This window comes from Mya arenaria, chromosome 2, assembly GCF_026914265.1.
Source record: "Mya arenaria isolate MELC-2E11 chromosome 2, ASM2691426v1".
In the NCBI taxonomy this organism is placed as follows: domain Eukaryota; kingdom Metazoa; phylum Mollusca; class Bivalvia; order Myida; family Myidae; genus Mya; species Mya arenaria.
Genome location: NC_069123.1, coordinates 15,107,679 through 15,124,548, shown reverse-complemented (window position 1 = coordinate 15,124,548; position 16,870 = coordinate 15,107,679). Strand labels below are relative to the sequence as shown.

At 32.3% G+C, this 16,870-nt stretch overlaps 2 protein-coding genes across 2 annotated transcripts; one reads left to right on the top strand and one right to left on the bottom strand.

Annotated features, from left to right (window-relative positions):
* Positions 1-3,053: 3,053 nt before the first annotated feature.
* On the bottom strand, positions 3,054-4,832 carry LOC128213506 (forkhead box protein J1.2-like). Its single transcript, XM_052919270.1, has 2 exons — positions 4,260-4,832; positions 3,054-3,860 (listed from the first exon to the last, which is right to left on the bottom strand). Exons 1-2 carry the CDS (start codon positions 4,803-4,805, stop codon positions 3,054-3,056), a joined length of 1,353 nt encoding a protein of 450 aa, XP_052775230.1. The 5' UTR covers positions 4,806-4,832.
* Positions 4,833-8,166: 3,334 nt separating this feature from the next.
* Positions 8,167-10,552, top strand: LOC128213500 (forkhead box protein J1-B-like). The gene is made up of 3 exons (XM_052919257.1): positions 8,167-8,184; positions 8,745-9,323; positions 9,734-10,552. Exons 1-3 carry the CDS (start codon positions 8,167-8,169, stop codon positions 10,550-10,552), a joined length of 1,416 nt encoding a protein of 471 aa, XP_052775217.1.
* Positions 10,553-16,870: the final 6,318 nt, after the last annotated feature.

The window sequence follows — 16,870 nt, the reverse complement described above, 5'->3', positions numbered from 1 at the left end:
TAGCATTGCGTTTGTTTCAGTATTTTCTTACCTGCCTATAAAACAAAACATAATCTTTAATTTGGTAGTAAAGTATTGAAGGCTGTTCTGCTATAAAAAAATAAAGATAATATATGCAGCGACTTTGCTCTGGAGGCAAGGATTACAAATCTTTTTAAGCTTCAACGTATAATCAAGGTTTCAAAGTTTGTATAATAAAGAATTATTAATATTTATTGTTATTGCTTGAATATTGCCACGGTCACTCGAGTTTATGTCTGGTTCAGTAAATAAGTATTTTCCACCAACTTTTCTTTAATTGATGATAAAAGAAATTCATTAATTAATCAAATACAGAAGACAAGTCCAATAACTGACAAAACATCCTACCAATGACACCGTTTACCAAACATGAACCACTTTTCGAGGATATAATCTCATTGTCTCACTTATATGTATATATATATATATATAAACAATATGCATTATGCATTTATTAATTAAACCGATTGGAAAAAAAAAATACAAGCAAGAGTGATAAATTTTTAAATAGTGATATAATATATATATTTAAATCCATTTTAAAAACATAGTCACCATTGTTATATTAACATTGTGAAGTATCCTGGTTAACTCATATTAACGGGCTATTATATATAATAAATATATATTTTACTTCTTATTCCTCTTCTATGGCATTATAATAATAATGATGATAATAATAATAATAATAATAATAATAATAATAATAATAATAATAATAATAATAATAATAACAATAATAATAATAATAATAATAATAATAATAATAATAATAACAATAATAATAATAGTAATAATAATAATTACTTCTGTAATAAATACACTGGACAATGGTTAACAACATTTTTCAGATAATACTTCATAATGCCAGTTTCTAGTCGAATAGGTGCAACATCACATCTAAACTTAGCTAAATCAGATATATGGGTAAATGGCCTAAACATTTGTTAAACTTTGTTACCAGTCTTAATTAATCTTTATGTTTGTAACTTATTTCTGTCTCAGCCATTTATACTAGAAGCACGTTCAATATCATTTTCCACTGATTGTTATGCATATTTAACATATTTTGTTATACCTTATCAATGATACGTTTTCCAGAAAAAAAGCAGTTGTGCATAGTCATGTAGTCCTAGGGACATCAATTCATCTTTTGTTACACAAAAAATCAAGTGTTTTCACCTTGGGCCACTCAAACTACATTCCCAGTCTAATATCCTTTAATTCATACGTGAGTTATTGTAACTTAAACATATATACCACTAGCAACAAACTGACCTACATTGCTCTACTATTATCGGTTTCGAGTCCATTTCACCTTGGACTTCTGCATTAGGTGTGTACTTACCAGTGCCCAAGTAAAAACACTTTGCTCGATAGTGAACAGCATTTATGCAACAGAAAGATTTCGCTCCCCATATTGAAGCGCCATATGATTTTGCGTACATACCCTACGTACTAAATGCGATGACCGTGTTCCGCGTACCAAAAGGAATGGTCAACGTATTGCTGTTGAGATTATCGTCGGAGTATTATAGTATTTTTTTCCGCATTGCCATAAACGATATATGGAATATTATGATAGGACGCTTTATGGTGACCTGTTACCGACGATCATTACATGCAGAAATGAGGAAACTTCGTTAGTCAACCACTATCATGATCGATGATGCGAACTCGCTTTCTTTTTTTCTTTTTTCTTTTTTTTCTTTTTTTTTTGCGGGGGGGGGCGAGGTGCTCAATGATAATGTTAAAATTTATCATCGTCAAATAGGCAAACAGTTGACTAGATTATTTAGAGATTGGAAGGATTCTCAGCTGAGGAAATGTTTTTCGTGCTCATTCTCACGTACCTGGATATTTACTTTTTGCTTGGGTTGTGAGTTAAATTAGGTCATGTTATGTATAAAAGATAGACTGGTTTTCCCAGATATTTTTGTCAAGCTTTTTAGCGACACGAACGTTCATAGACTACACATCGTACTAGTATGCTACGGGGTCGAAAAAAGACATTATGGTGATACAGATCTTTTTATAAGGATATCTGTATTTTATCTGTTGAAAATGGAAAGGGAAAAGGTATATAATAAAACTTGATTTTAGTATTAATACTTGCCATTGCAAGTATTTTCCTATAACTCATATTTTATCGAACGATATACTACTCCAGCAACAAATTACTTAGGTATATTAGTACACACAAGACAAAAGTCAATCAGTTGACTATATAAAACAGTTGGTTGTCTTAACAGCAAGTCCGGTTTGCGTGTACCTAATAATTAAATACATATACCTAGAACATGGGAAAATGCATCCAAGACCGTTTTCTTTGCTAACCCAATCAATCAAAACGTTTCAACTAATAAATAACGCAATACTACGCGTTCATTTATAATTAATGTATGTACTGTTTTAATTACCATATCCGTTTTTTACTGCCTAATATGCAATTGTACTCTACAGAAGATCTGGGATTCATTATGAAGTTTCAGAATTATTACCGCCAGAGTATATGTTGATGCTAACATTTTTTGATAAAATATGCATGTAAATCAAAACAAGATCAAATAAATGAATTAATAAATCATCCATTAACCAATGAATGATTGCAATTAACGAAAATACATGTTTAATTGTTAAAAAATAATACCTTCATTGTGATTTATTTGCTGATATTGCCAAAAAACTGAATCTGAATTTAATTTAAGTTCAATATTACCGAATTTAATTCGGAAAATATCTGTTACACCAATTTAAAACAGGTAAAACAAACGCACTTTAACAATGTTATCATTTATTTTTTTAAAACAATCTAAATAACTTGCGATACAGATTTTGAGCAAATCATGTCATGTCATGTTTGGCAAACGACGTCATTGGTAGGAATGTTTATAGCCAGTTATTGGACTTCTTTTCTTTACAAGCAGCAATTGACATTATTCATTTTTATTATGCAATCACATTTTATCAATAATTATATGTTAATTATATTGTTTAACAGTATTCCAAGGAAAGTCGGTGAAATATAATTCTCATGAACCATAGATATGGCTATAGCAGTCTTCAAAGAGAGTGTCCAGATTGACTTCCACGCGGTCAGAGCAGGGGCGACATGATATGTCTGACTCATGAGCCTGAGTATACAGTCCGTTTTTCGTCTTAATAGTGTCGATATTTGGTAACAGCCCTCTTTCCCCGACATTAAAACTATCCGCCCACCAATCTGGAGAATTAATTCCAGTCCCGAACACCGCGAGACTCAAACAGTCTGCTGCTTTATAGTCTAATGAAGATCCAGAATTTGAAAAATCAGTATCACCTAAAAGATTATCTAAACCTAATTCTGAAACAGAGTTTGAATCGGATGATGGCGGACTCATTGCCATGATTGGAATAGCAGCATCGTCATTAGTGTCTATTAAGTCTTCAGTTTTAATTTTTATTCCTCCAATTTCTATATCTTGATTGAGAATTGCGGCCCAGTTGAAATCATCTCTCAGATGTTCTTCCTCTTCATTAGCACCAAATTGCAATACACTGTTTCCATCGTCAAGTTTGCGAATTTTTGTAGGTTGACTGCAGCCAACTACTTCATCACCATTATCATTAGGCTCTTGTTTAACACGTTCTAAACTAAATTGAGCATCTGCCGTAGTGCACCTGGTTGTATTTGTTGTCTGCCCTTCCTGACTATTTCTACATTTCTTGAACGCACCATTTTCAATAAGGTCCCTGTATTCTGGGTTGATTCTCCAGAACCCTCCCTTGCCTGGCTCGTCTCTTCTGCGTGGAACTTTTTGGAAACACTTGTTCAGGGAAAGATTGTGCCTGATAGAGTTCTGAAAGAAACAAAAGGAGAATAAGTTTCAAACTTTCGATATAATCTTTCATTTATACAACCAACATGTTTTGCTGTTGGTTAAAACTTGAGTCCACCACTATAATTTACGTGGTTTTAAATATGAAAATTTGATCAATATTACCCAGCATAGAAATATCAATTTCTTAGCTGATGCTCTCTGTGAAGGAAATAATGCCACTGAGATTCAAAGATGGTCGGTTTTAGGAATTGTTTATAGTGTATATAAGCTCTATTATAACTGATAACAGTACTATAAGTTATTATTTCAGTGCTTTCCAACCTAGCCATGTTTACAAACACTAAACTGAACCCCTAAAAAGGTTGATAATGAGTTCATGTAAATTAGAACTTATAATTGTTTTTGTAATATACGTACCTGCCAACTTGGATCTGCTGATCTGTAGTACATAAAATTGTCTGTAATCCATTTGTATATTGCTGACAATGTTATCTTGCTGTTCTCAGTTTCCTTTATAGCCAAACAGATAAGTTTTGCATACGAGTAAGGCGGTTTCACTTTTGTATTTGTCTTGTAGTCTATGGAATCGCCCACAAAACTGGTTGAAGTCATTAAGTGCGTGTTGGGTGATGGAAATCTCCTTTCAAACATTTTGGTGGGAGGAGGGCCACTTGACACGTTTAGAACTGAGTTCGGATTCACTTTATTATCATTGTAATCTCTAAATACAGATCCTGGGCTTGATGACGGAGTCGGCGTGTTAACTTTCCAGATGTTAAGGTTCAGAAGCCAGTTTAAGTTTGTAAGGCTGTCATCAATATTCGTACCCCCATTGCTGCATGTGTCCATGGGATATTTTTCCATCCAGTTTTGACGTAGGCGGAGGGCCAAGTGGTCTCGAGTTAACACAGGCATCATGACCTGAGCCTGGTGCTGATGAACCGCGTAGGCCTGTGGGTACATCGAATTGGCAAAGTGGAGTTGAAATTCAAGTATCAGGCTATTCTGCAAAAGGACATATAACAAGTATGAAACTAAGTATGAATACAATATTAATGCAATTGAGTTTATAGATCATTTAAATGTACATGCTTTCAGTAAGTCATGCCTTAAAATATATTGTTTAATATCAAAAAAATGCTAACAACAATCTATATAGTTATATGCGATTACAAATATAAAAATCACTTATACATACTTTGGAATAATAAACGTTCACTTGTTTCTTTAATATTTCAGTAGAAAATACTGAATGAGACTGATGATGCATTAAGGTCTACAACAATAAATACCCTAGGGACAAAATAGCTAATCACAATGTTTGTAACAAGTTCATGTCTGAACAAACTTTCTATTGGTCGCCTTATTTCCCGCAAAACGATTCCATTGGCTGTATGATTAGAGAGGCGTTTAATACCGGGTTAAACATCTAAACCATTCTGACATGGTTTTTGCGGCAAATTTTATATACAGCAATGACCTATCATAACTTATGTGTTGACAATTGACATGATTAAGACAACTAAATAAATAAAAATCTACAAAAGCATTGCATGATTAATGTCTCCATTTGTCAATACATACCAGAAAAGGGTCAATAATTTTACCGTATATAACGGACTGTTGTCCAAACAGCAATGCGTGTAAATAATAATTATATACCATAATTATTTTTTTCCAATACCGTTTTACTGCTTGCCAAATAAATTTGAAAAGTTCAATTCAAAAAAACAAAACTAATGAACATGTATATCAATATTTATGTATATGTTTATTTTGTTTTAATTACCGGCTTATAATGCTGCTCATGCACATGCACTGTGTTCATCTTACTTTCATAATTATGATTCAGTATTTGAACTCCCTGAGTACATAAATAATTGAGATGTACATTTGGAGTATATGTGTACTTGTAAATAAAATCATGACAAAATAAATATACGAATTATGCAGTAAATAATGAATTATTGATATTAAAGACTTTTATAAAATTGTACCATATTTCATGATTATATGTAACAAAGTTCATATTAATTTGATTTGAATTAAATATCTACGATTTTATTATTATATTTAATTTAGGACAATATCTTCTACACATGTTTTAGCCTATATCAATGTAATCATTTTTTGAAAGCAATCTAACTTGCGAACCGAAAATTGAGCAAATCGTATCACTCAATTTATCAGATTAATTAAGCTTTGTAATTGCCTTCTTTAAAGTTGATGGTATTGTGCAAACTGTTAAAGTAATGTTAACCGATTAGAATGTTCTCAGTTTGGACAAGGAATCAACATGGTTGGCAAACAGTATCTTTGGTACGAATGTTTACGCTACTTCAACTTGTTTCATTATTTATTATTACTATTGGCTTTAATTGACATTTTTTTAATTCCCTCACACTATTTTTATTTCGTTTTTACTGACGACATCAGAACTATCAGATATTGAGCTAGCGTATCATAATTTCTGATAAAAAAATGTATGATGACTGCTTTGTTTGACCATTAATGACGACGCAATTGGAAACATAAAGAATGACGTCAAACGTTCAAAGAACATTACGATGTATTCTGTCAAAAGCTTTGTTGTTTAAAAATTGGATATCTCTAACAGTTTCCCAAACACTTTTACCGTCATAATATGGGCTTTCAAAGCGACTGGAAAATATATGTTTTTTAAATATATTTGTTTCAAGTGTTAGACATTACTGACATGTATCATGTATTTTATCTGTACGAGTCAAGGAGTTATTCGTGCGAAGATTAAATGCAATCACGGAGCAAAACAAACATTATACGTTATTTTAAGTTACCAAAGATCAATGTAATAATTATTAAACATAATATTCCACATGAACTATCAAATATACAAAGATATAAATGTTTTAATAACATATTCGCGGAGTTCGCGACAATTATGAAATAAAATAATTCGTATGCTTACATGTTAAAAGATATAAACATGATTCATTTCAGTAATTAGTTTGTTACTTGATATGTGTGTCATTGTCATTGTAATGCATTGTAAATAAGAGGATTGTATTGTCAAAATATTTTATAGAATATTACATTTTTTCAAGTCGATTCCAGTATGTGTATACCCTAATTGGGTATTTGTTCTTTCCAATAGCTAAAATGGCCCACAATATAATATTGTTACAGATCCTACATAAAATATTATTATATATTTATATTATAGACTTCAAGCGAAATTCGTTGCAATTGAATACGTATATCAAGTTATCTTTCATCTTGGCAATACAAAAAAACTTATTGACGACAAAACCCCGATGCTTTTATACAGCCAAGTGCGATGAATAAGGTTGACATCGCATTCGGTAAGCAGGGTATGTACGCAGGAATCTCAAACTAAAAGTATAGGATACGAAGCCCTTCAAGGTCAATAAATCAATTGATAGTTTTTCTTTTCATCAGAATTTCAACAATTTATTAAAACACAACTGTTATTATTGTCGCTTGTTATTACACAAAAGACATTATTTTCTGTTTCTAAACCTTCGGGTAGATCATAAAATTGACATATTGGACAAATTTTGATAGAAAATGGTCCAATGACTGATCGAAACTATTCCTACCAATGACATCGTTTGATGAACAGAACAGAACAGAATTTTGATGATTCCTTGTCCTAACCGTGAACATTCTAATCGGTTAACATTATTTCAACAGTTTGCACAATACCATCAACTTTAAAAGAAGGCGAACACCAAGATCAATTAATCTGATCAACTGAATGATACGATTTGCTCAAATATCGGTCCGCAAGTTAGATTGCTTTCAAAAAATGATTACCCTGATATAGCCTAAAAATAATAATAATTCGAAATTAATTTTTTTTATAATATCGACGATATCAAATTTAAATTAATCAATATGAACTTTTTATTAAACTATATTTTTCAACAATGAAATATCTATTTTTTAAAAAATATGTTTAATCCCAATCATTCATTTATCTATTTTGTCTTATTGTTACTTCAAATTAAATATATTTTAACAACATATGTACAAGTCAAATAACACAAGTACTCAGGGAGTTTTAATACTGAAACATAATGATGCGTGCCAGATTAACTAACTGTACAGTGCACATGCATAGGCGGCAGTATAGGACTTCGATGTTAATTATTTTTCAGACATGCACATGAATTAATAAACATGTTCATTGATTTTGTTTTGTTTTTTGCTTGAAAAGTTCAGAATTATTGGGCAAGCGGTATAAACGGTCTAGGATACATTTTCATCACGGTATAGAATTTGTATGTGCATGCATTGTTTAGATAACAGTTCATCTTATAAAATGATTGACCTGTTTCTGGTATGTATTAAAACGTTAATAAATAGAGACTTTATGCATGTTTACTGTTGTATAATATCAATTGTCAACATATGAGTTATAAAAGGTCGTTGCTGTTGATACGATTTGCCGTTAAAACAATGGTTAAGACGCTTTTCACGCATCAATCGACTCTCTGATCAGGAAGCCAATGAAAACGTTTCGCGGAAAATAAGGCGATCAAAAATCGGTTCTGGCATGAACTTGCTACAAATATTGTGATTGGCTATTTTGTCCCTAGAGTATTTATTGTAGTTGACATACTTGTTGCATTAGTCTCATTTAACACTTTCTACTGAAATATTAAAGAAGATCTTGGTGTTTTTTTATATTCATATCAAAATTATTCAAAATGTATGTATATACGGTATTTATATCTGTTATCGCATATAGCTGTAAAGAGTGTTTTGATGACCCTATGTCTAATATTAAATGAATATATTTAAAGCATGATTATTGAACACATATACATTTCAACAATCGTTAGCGTCAAATTTTGTATTAATATTTGGATTCATGCTATTCATATTTTCTTTTCGCAGAATAGCCTGTTACTTGAAATTCAACTCCACTTTGCCAATACGATGTACCCACAGGCATACGCGGTTCATCAGCACCAGGCTCAGGTCATGATGCCTGTTTTAACCCGGGACCACCTGGCGCTGCTATTACGTCAAAACTGGAAGGAAAAATATCCAATGGACACATGCAGCAATGGGAGTACGAATATTGATGACAGCCTTACAAACTTAAACTGGCTTCAGAACTTGAATATCACCGCACCGACGCCACCAGCAAGCCCGGGACCTATCTTTGGAGATTACAAAAATATTAAAGTGAATCCGAACTCAATTCTAAATGTGGCATGTGGCCCTCCACACACTAAAATGTTTGAAATGAGATGTGAACCATTTGAGACTCCCTCGAGGATTTCAACCACATTAGGGGGCGATTCCATAGACTACAAGACAAATCCATATGTGAAAGCGCCTTACTCGTATGCAACTCTCATCTGTATGGCTATTAAGGAAACTGAGAAGAGCAAGATAACTTTGTCAGCAATATACAAATGGATTACAGACAATTTTATGTACTACAGATCAGCAGATCCAAGTTGGCAGGTACGTGTATTACAAAAACATGTATTAGTCCTAATTCATATGAAATCATCATCCACTTTTTAAAGGTTAGATTAAGTGTTCAGTTTAGTGTTTGTAAACAGTGCCAGGTTGAAATGCAATGAGGTAAACACTTTGAGTATGTTAATCAATGTTTATAGAGCTTATACTCACTATAAACATTTCCTAAAACAGACCATCTTTGAATCTCAGTGACATTATTTCCTTCACAGAGAGCATTAGCCAAGTAATTAATACTTCTATGCTGGGTAATATTGGTCATATATCCATATCTAAAACCATATATATTATAGTGGTGGACTCGAATTTTACCCAACAGCAAAATATATCGGCTGTATAAGTCAAATATTATCTCAAATATTTGAAACTAATTTTCATATTGTTTCTTTCAGAATTCTATCAGGCACAATCTTTCCCTGAACAAGTGTTTCCAAAAAGTTCCTCGCAGAAAAGACGAGCCAGGCAAGGGAGGGTTCTGGAGAATCAACCCAGAATACAGCGACCTCATAGAAAATGGTGCGTTCAAGAAATGTATAAATAGTCACGATGGACAGACAACGAATACGACCAGTTGTACTACGACAAATACTCAATTTAGTTTAGAACGTGTTAAACAAGAGCCTATTGATAATGGTTATGAAGAAATTGCCTGCAGTCAACCTACAAAAATTAGCAAACTTGACGATGGAAACAGTGTATTGCATTTTGGTGCTAATGAAGAGGAAGTACATCTGAAAGGTGATTTTAACTTGACTTCAATTCTCAATCAAGATATAGAAATTGGAGGAATAAAAATTAAAACTGAAGACTTAATAGACACTAATGACGATGCTGCTTGTCCAATCATGGCAATGAGTCCGCACGCATCCGATTCAAACTCTGTTTCAGAATTAGGTTTAGATTATCTGTTAGGTGATACTGACTTTTCAAATTGTGGATCTCCATATGACAATAAAACAGCAGACTGTTTGAGTCTCCCAGTGTTCGGAACTGGCATTTATTCTCCTGATTGGTGGGCGGATAGCTTAAATAGCGGGGAAAGAGGGCTGTTACAAAGCATCGAGATTTCTGAGACGGTTAGCGGACTTATTACTCCTGTGGCCTCTCCTGCTCATGAGTCGGACATAACTGGTGATCCCTGCTTTGACCGCGTAGAAGTTAACCTAGACACTCTCTTTGAAGACTGCTATAACCATATCTATGGTTCATGAAGATTATATTTCACCGACTTTCCTTAGATTTCAGCTAGACGATAGAAGTAACATATTTATTGACAAAATAGGATTGTATTATAAGAAAGTAATGCCAATTCTGGCAATACAGAAAAGAAGCCCAATAACTGACAAAAGACAATCCTACCAATGACAAATCGTTTGCCAAACATGATGATTCCTTGTCCAAACCGGGAACATCCTAATCGGTTAAAATTACTTTAACAGTTTGCATAATGTCATCAATTTTAAATAAGTCGATGACAAGGACTTATTAATCTGATCAACCGAATGATGCGATTTGCTCAAAAACCGATTTGCAAGTTAGATTGCTTAAAGAAAATAAATGATTACATTGATAGAAGTGTGTTTGTTTGTTTTCTTTAATTTCCGAATTAAAGTCGATAATGGTGAATTTGAATCATCATGAACATATTATTTTTTTCCAAATTTATACATCTATTTTGTTTAGTTTCAATCATTCCTTCGTTAATTCATTCATTAATTTTGTCTTATTTTGATTTACAAGCATATTGTGGGGTTTCAATAAGCGGACGTAGACGTTTTATACGTCCGGAAAATCGCCAAAAACGTCCCAGAATTTGACCCCGGGCGTTTTGAAAAATCCTTTAATAGCCTTGTACGCCTCTTTTAATGAGACCAGACTTTTTCATATGCTGTGCACCATTGACTGCTTAAAATATGCCGTACTGCTCTTTCATCTTCCCATATGCCTTGTACGTGTCATAATTTATGACAGCTTATTGTTTGTAATGAGCAGACGACCTGTGTATTCATAAACGGCCATCTTCTAATTCGATAATTAGGAAGAGCCAATTAGTGAAACATCGCCAGGAGGCGGAGCTATTGAATGTCAGCCAATCAGAATATACAATGAGAACTCGTTCATTCAAAGATGAAAGTTCGTAAAATGCTATAGAAAATGCGAAGGGTTGTTGAAAAAAGTTGTCAAACACTATTAAACCTTGTAAAATAATTGTATTGTACAGACGAGACTCGCTATTTTAAATATTGTTGACTTGTCGCGTTTTTCTATCACGTCTACGATCTTGTCAAAATTTGCCGAAACCGCCATTTTGTCGGAACGATTTTCGGAGTTATTTTATCAATGTTTTATGCTGTATAAGTGTTTCTTTAAGCAAGGGCAGTGATTTTTATTGTCATTTTATTCTAAAACATCAACATATTAAGCATAACTTTACCAAAAACAATTGAATAAAAAGCCAGGCTGAATGTAACATTCGTACCCAATCCCGTTCGTACCATATAAAATTCATCCCCTACATATTTTTTTGGTGTATTTTGGCCAGTATAATTGTTTCAAATGCTTAACTGTCTGGGTTTTATTTTTTATTTTACATGAATTTTAGGAGAAAAATGAGACATTGCACTAAAGAAGAATCCAGACAAGTACAGTCATATTACCACAGACACAAAGACGAATTTTAATTTTGATATTTAAACACACCCTTCTAAAATTTGTGAAAAAGCAACAACATTTTGTACAAGTCTGAAAATCATGGAAAATGGTTTAAATTGAGTATGAAAACAAAACATTCTATAAGAAACCCCACAACCCCCCCCCCCCTTGTGACAGGGGTGGACCCCTCCCACTCGCATCCCCATGCGCCCCTATACTAGACTCTTGTTCAACTCAATATTCTTTTATTATATCACAGTTTACATTTAAGTAAAAGCATGAGAAAACGCAATATATATATGTTAACACAGGTATAAATATGTGGGTTAATGGCGGCTTCACAACAGGTTTAGAGTTTATCATTATACAAAACAAATATAATTAGTAAGTAAGGGGAATGTGGTTAGTTTAAATAGTATTTTTTTTATAACAAAACAAATTCATTTATTTGAATTAAGATACAATATAATCGATATAGTTATGAGATATCAAATGAAAAACTATAAAATACATGATCAGATTCGTTTAAAGTGATTAACTAAGATTTTAACAAAAAATGCTGTTTTCCTTAAGGTATCCGGGTTCTTACAATTTAAAACTTCACTAAAATGTAAGACATTAGGTCTTGAATAAAAACGACTACTTATGTATTGTTTTCTGGTAGGATTAAAAAATGGACATATAAGTAAATAGTGCGATATCGTTTGGATTACAAAACGTACACTTTCTATTGCCATGTGGTACAGCATTCTGTCTCCATCTACCGACTTCGATAGGGAATTTATGATTACTAGTGCGGAAATGCATGTTATGGTTGAATATAAACAATAAACATGAAACATTTTGAGTTGTGCATCAAATATGCTTCTTTCCCTACAAATTCTATGAAAATTCCTGAAAATCATACATGGAATTTTAAAAAATTCCTGATTTTGGGTCTTATTGAAACCCCTGATAATAAATACACGTAATGTTTATACTCTGGCGGTAATAAAACTGAAACATAATTATGAATCCCATATGTACTGTTCAGTGCACGTGCATATGCGGCAGTATAAGACGGAGATGATAATTATTTTTTATACGTACATATAAATTAATGTTCATGTAATTTTGTTATTTAACTTGAAATGTTCCGACGTATATTTAACTATTAGATACATACAAACCGGCATTACTGTTTATACAACACAGTTTTATATATAGTAAAACTATTGGCTTTTGTTTGTGTTAAAACGTGAACAATTAGTAAATAGAGTCATTTTATGCTTTTTATCGTTCGGCGACACATATTTATTGGCCTTAAAGGGAAATTACTTCCAATGGAATGCAATAGTACTAATACCAAGGTATCTGTAATGCTTATGCCGAAAATACTTATGAACGATAAAACGCCGACGCTTATATATAAATCCCAGTGTTTAAACAGTTAAAGCACGTGTGTCACGTGTGAAGATGACCCTCTCTTTATTATTATTTGCTATGTGTTGTTATGTATGTGTGTTATTCATGTCGGAAAGTAGCTCATTGAGCTTATGTTTCTTGTTATCATAGAGTTTATTCACAAATACATCGAGGCAAAAAAGCCTATGAGTATACAGCGTTTTTACAATGACATACATAATAACATAGTGATTAAGGTTTAAACACACACACGCACGTACGTACGCACGCACGCACGCGCGCGCGCGCGCGCGCGCGCGCGCGCTTATACACATACATATGAAATTTCAATACTAGTATATGAATATCACAATTAAATGAAAAGGGACATAGGACATGAAGATTCTTTTAATGGAATCAGTTCACCCAATATACATTTTATATGGTTCCTTATTTGCATAGCAATATACACGTATACTGTGTGACTTCATTAATTCAATAAATTTGGTCCTGTATAATAGTATTTCTTCAAATATTTCTTTCTTAAATCTTCATGTCATGGACATTCTAGAATAAAATGAACGACACCATTTAAGATATTACACACAAAACCATTTTTCTATCACAATGTGGAATTGCAACTGGTTTGTGCCACCTCCCGGCTTCTGTCTATAGTCTATGCGCCGACATTATAAGCCTAGCCAATGCAGTTCTAAACGTAGGTATATTAACATCTAACAAATAGGATTGAAGTTTAAAATCATATACCCGACTTCAAATAAAGATTCGTGTATCTTATATTTTGAAGAGTTATTTGTGTTCAGTACCACCGGTCCGTTTGAATAAAAATCTTTGTAGATTTTTGTCGTTACTTGGAAATATCTTAGAGCCATAATTTGCTTAATATTTGTGCAAAATAAACGGAAACCAGTTCTTATAATGTTTAGAATTTAAAATGATTTTTTTTTACGTTAATACAGATTTAAGATAATTGAAGTGAACGGGCACCGTATGGGACAATGTGTGGTGTATACGTAGCTGGCCATGCGGTTGTAACATAACACCATTGATGATCACCGATTAAAAAAAGAAAGAACATGGGGTTAATAATATCACGGATTTATAAGCTTATAGGTCCGTGGTAATATGTTATGATTGGTTTATTGGGATTACGCAATAATTCAGATTAACAAAATGAAAAGAAGAAAAGGTCGCGATGCATGTTCGATCGTGATAATCATGACATATATGTTTATAAGATACTCAATCTGTTTGGGGAAAATCAACAAAAAGGTTGCCGCCAAAATTGAAAACTAAAATTCCCGGACTGTTCACTATTCTTTACAATACTGTACCAAGCAATGTTGCCGTTAACAAATTCATTATTAGAAAAATATGCAGAGATGACAACCTTAAGCCTGTAATTAATAAGCCGTACATATGTACCTGTATACAATTGATATCGATCCAATTATCCGTATAAACTACTGTTGCTCGTAGATAGTTTTACCTGAAGTGCATGTTAATACAATTTGAAATGCAGCCTCTCTTACTCTTAAAATATTTCATACCTTCGAACTTCACAATACTTATTCAATATTTAGGTAACAAATGCAAACACAAATTTACAAGTTTTTGGAGTGAGATAAAATTATATCAAATTTTACATAAGCGTGCTCATAGTTAAATATAACATACACGTATTTTAACATTAAACAATACATTAGACATATATGTATATATTCAACACTTTTCTATACAACTTAAAGACTGCCATAGCCATTGGATGTTATGTATGGTTCGATAAAGAATATTTTTTCATCGACTTTTCTGAAATTTCTGGTAGACGGCAGAATTAACATACTTAATGACAAAATTGAGTTGCATAATAAAAAAACACTAATGCCAATTAATGTCAATACAGAAGACAAGTCCAATAACTGGCAAAAAACATTCTACCAATGACATCGTTGCCAGACATGATGATTCCTTGTCCTAACCGAGAAGATTTTAACCGGTTAACATTATTTCAACAGTTTACAGTATGCCATCAACTTTAAAGAAGTCGGTGACAAAGTTCGATGGATCTAAGCAACTGAATGATACGATTTGCTCAAATTTCGGTTCGCTAGTAAGATTGATTTGAAAAAATGATTACATTGATATCGTCCAAAACAAATATAGTTTGAATTTAATTTCGATACATATATCGATGTTAAATTCGTTAATAAAGTCGATATGACCATGACCCTTGAAACAAATATATTGACCTTTGTATCATATTATTTTTTTTCAACAATACCGTCTCCGGTTTATAATGCTGCTCATGCACGTACACCGTGTTCATCTGACTTTCATAATTATGATTCAGTATTAAAAACTCCCTGAGTACATATCTAATTGAGTTGTACATATGTTGTAAATGTGTGCTTGTAAATAATATCATGACTAAGTAAATAGACGAATTATGCAGTAAATAATGAATAATTGATATTAAAGACATTGTTCCATATTTCATGATTATATGTTAAATAGTTCATATCGATTTAATTTTAATCAACGATTTTATTATCAAATCTAATTTATGACAATATCGCTTACACATGTTTAGCCTATATCAATGTTATCATTGTTTAAAAGCAATCTAACTTGCGAACTGAAAATTGAGCAAATCGTATCATTCAAGTCAAGTCAAGTCAAACACCGTTTATTCATTCATACCATAAACATGGCAAATGAGGTCATATACAAAACATATATACATGGCGGCAGATACATTATAAATTTCTAACTACAATTCATATGATACCCAATACGAGTATCAGAGAGTCACTCACATGAAGTCAGAAAACATTATAGGCAAATCACAATGAATAAGGTTGTATCAATAGTAGAAATATTACCTTTGAATCACTTGTACATAAGAAAAAGATTATCTAACAATTGTGTGCCTAATTTGAACATGCGTTTTGAAAAATGATAGATTTAATCAAATTTGGCGATCGAAATACTGTAAAAGAAGAGAAAGTCATACGAAACCCCTTTAATAAATGAGAAAACCTATCCGAAACAAAATGATAGGAAGTCAAGGTGTTTTTAATTCAATATTTTGTTTTTCTGATATGAGACATGTTAATAATACATCACAGCTTGTTTCTAACTAACATCGTATTACGACAATATGACAATATTAATGTTTTACATAATAATAATAATTTAAACTACAGCACATGTTTTACATACATGTTTGTAAAATCTGCAAATCGACAATGATAAACATATAACTACAGTACATATATTTACATATGTAATACATACATTCAAGAATAATATTAACAAGTCTATATAGATTTATCTGTGTTTGCCTATTGCCTGTATTCATTAGTTTTTCTAATTTAAATGTATTGGAGATCTATAAAAGTAAGGTTTTATAAACTGTTTTCTTTCATCGTCTAAATATTGACATTCGAACAAATAATGAAATTCGTCTCCTA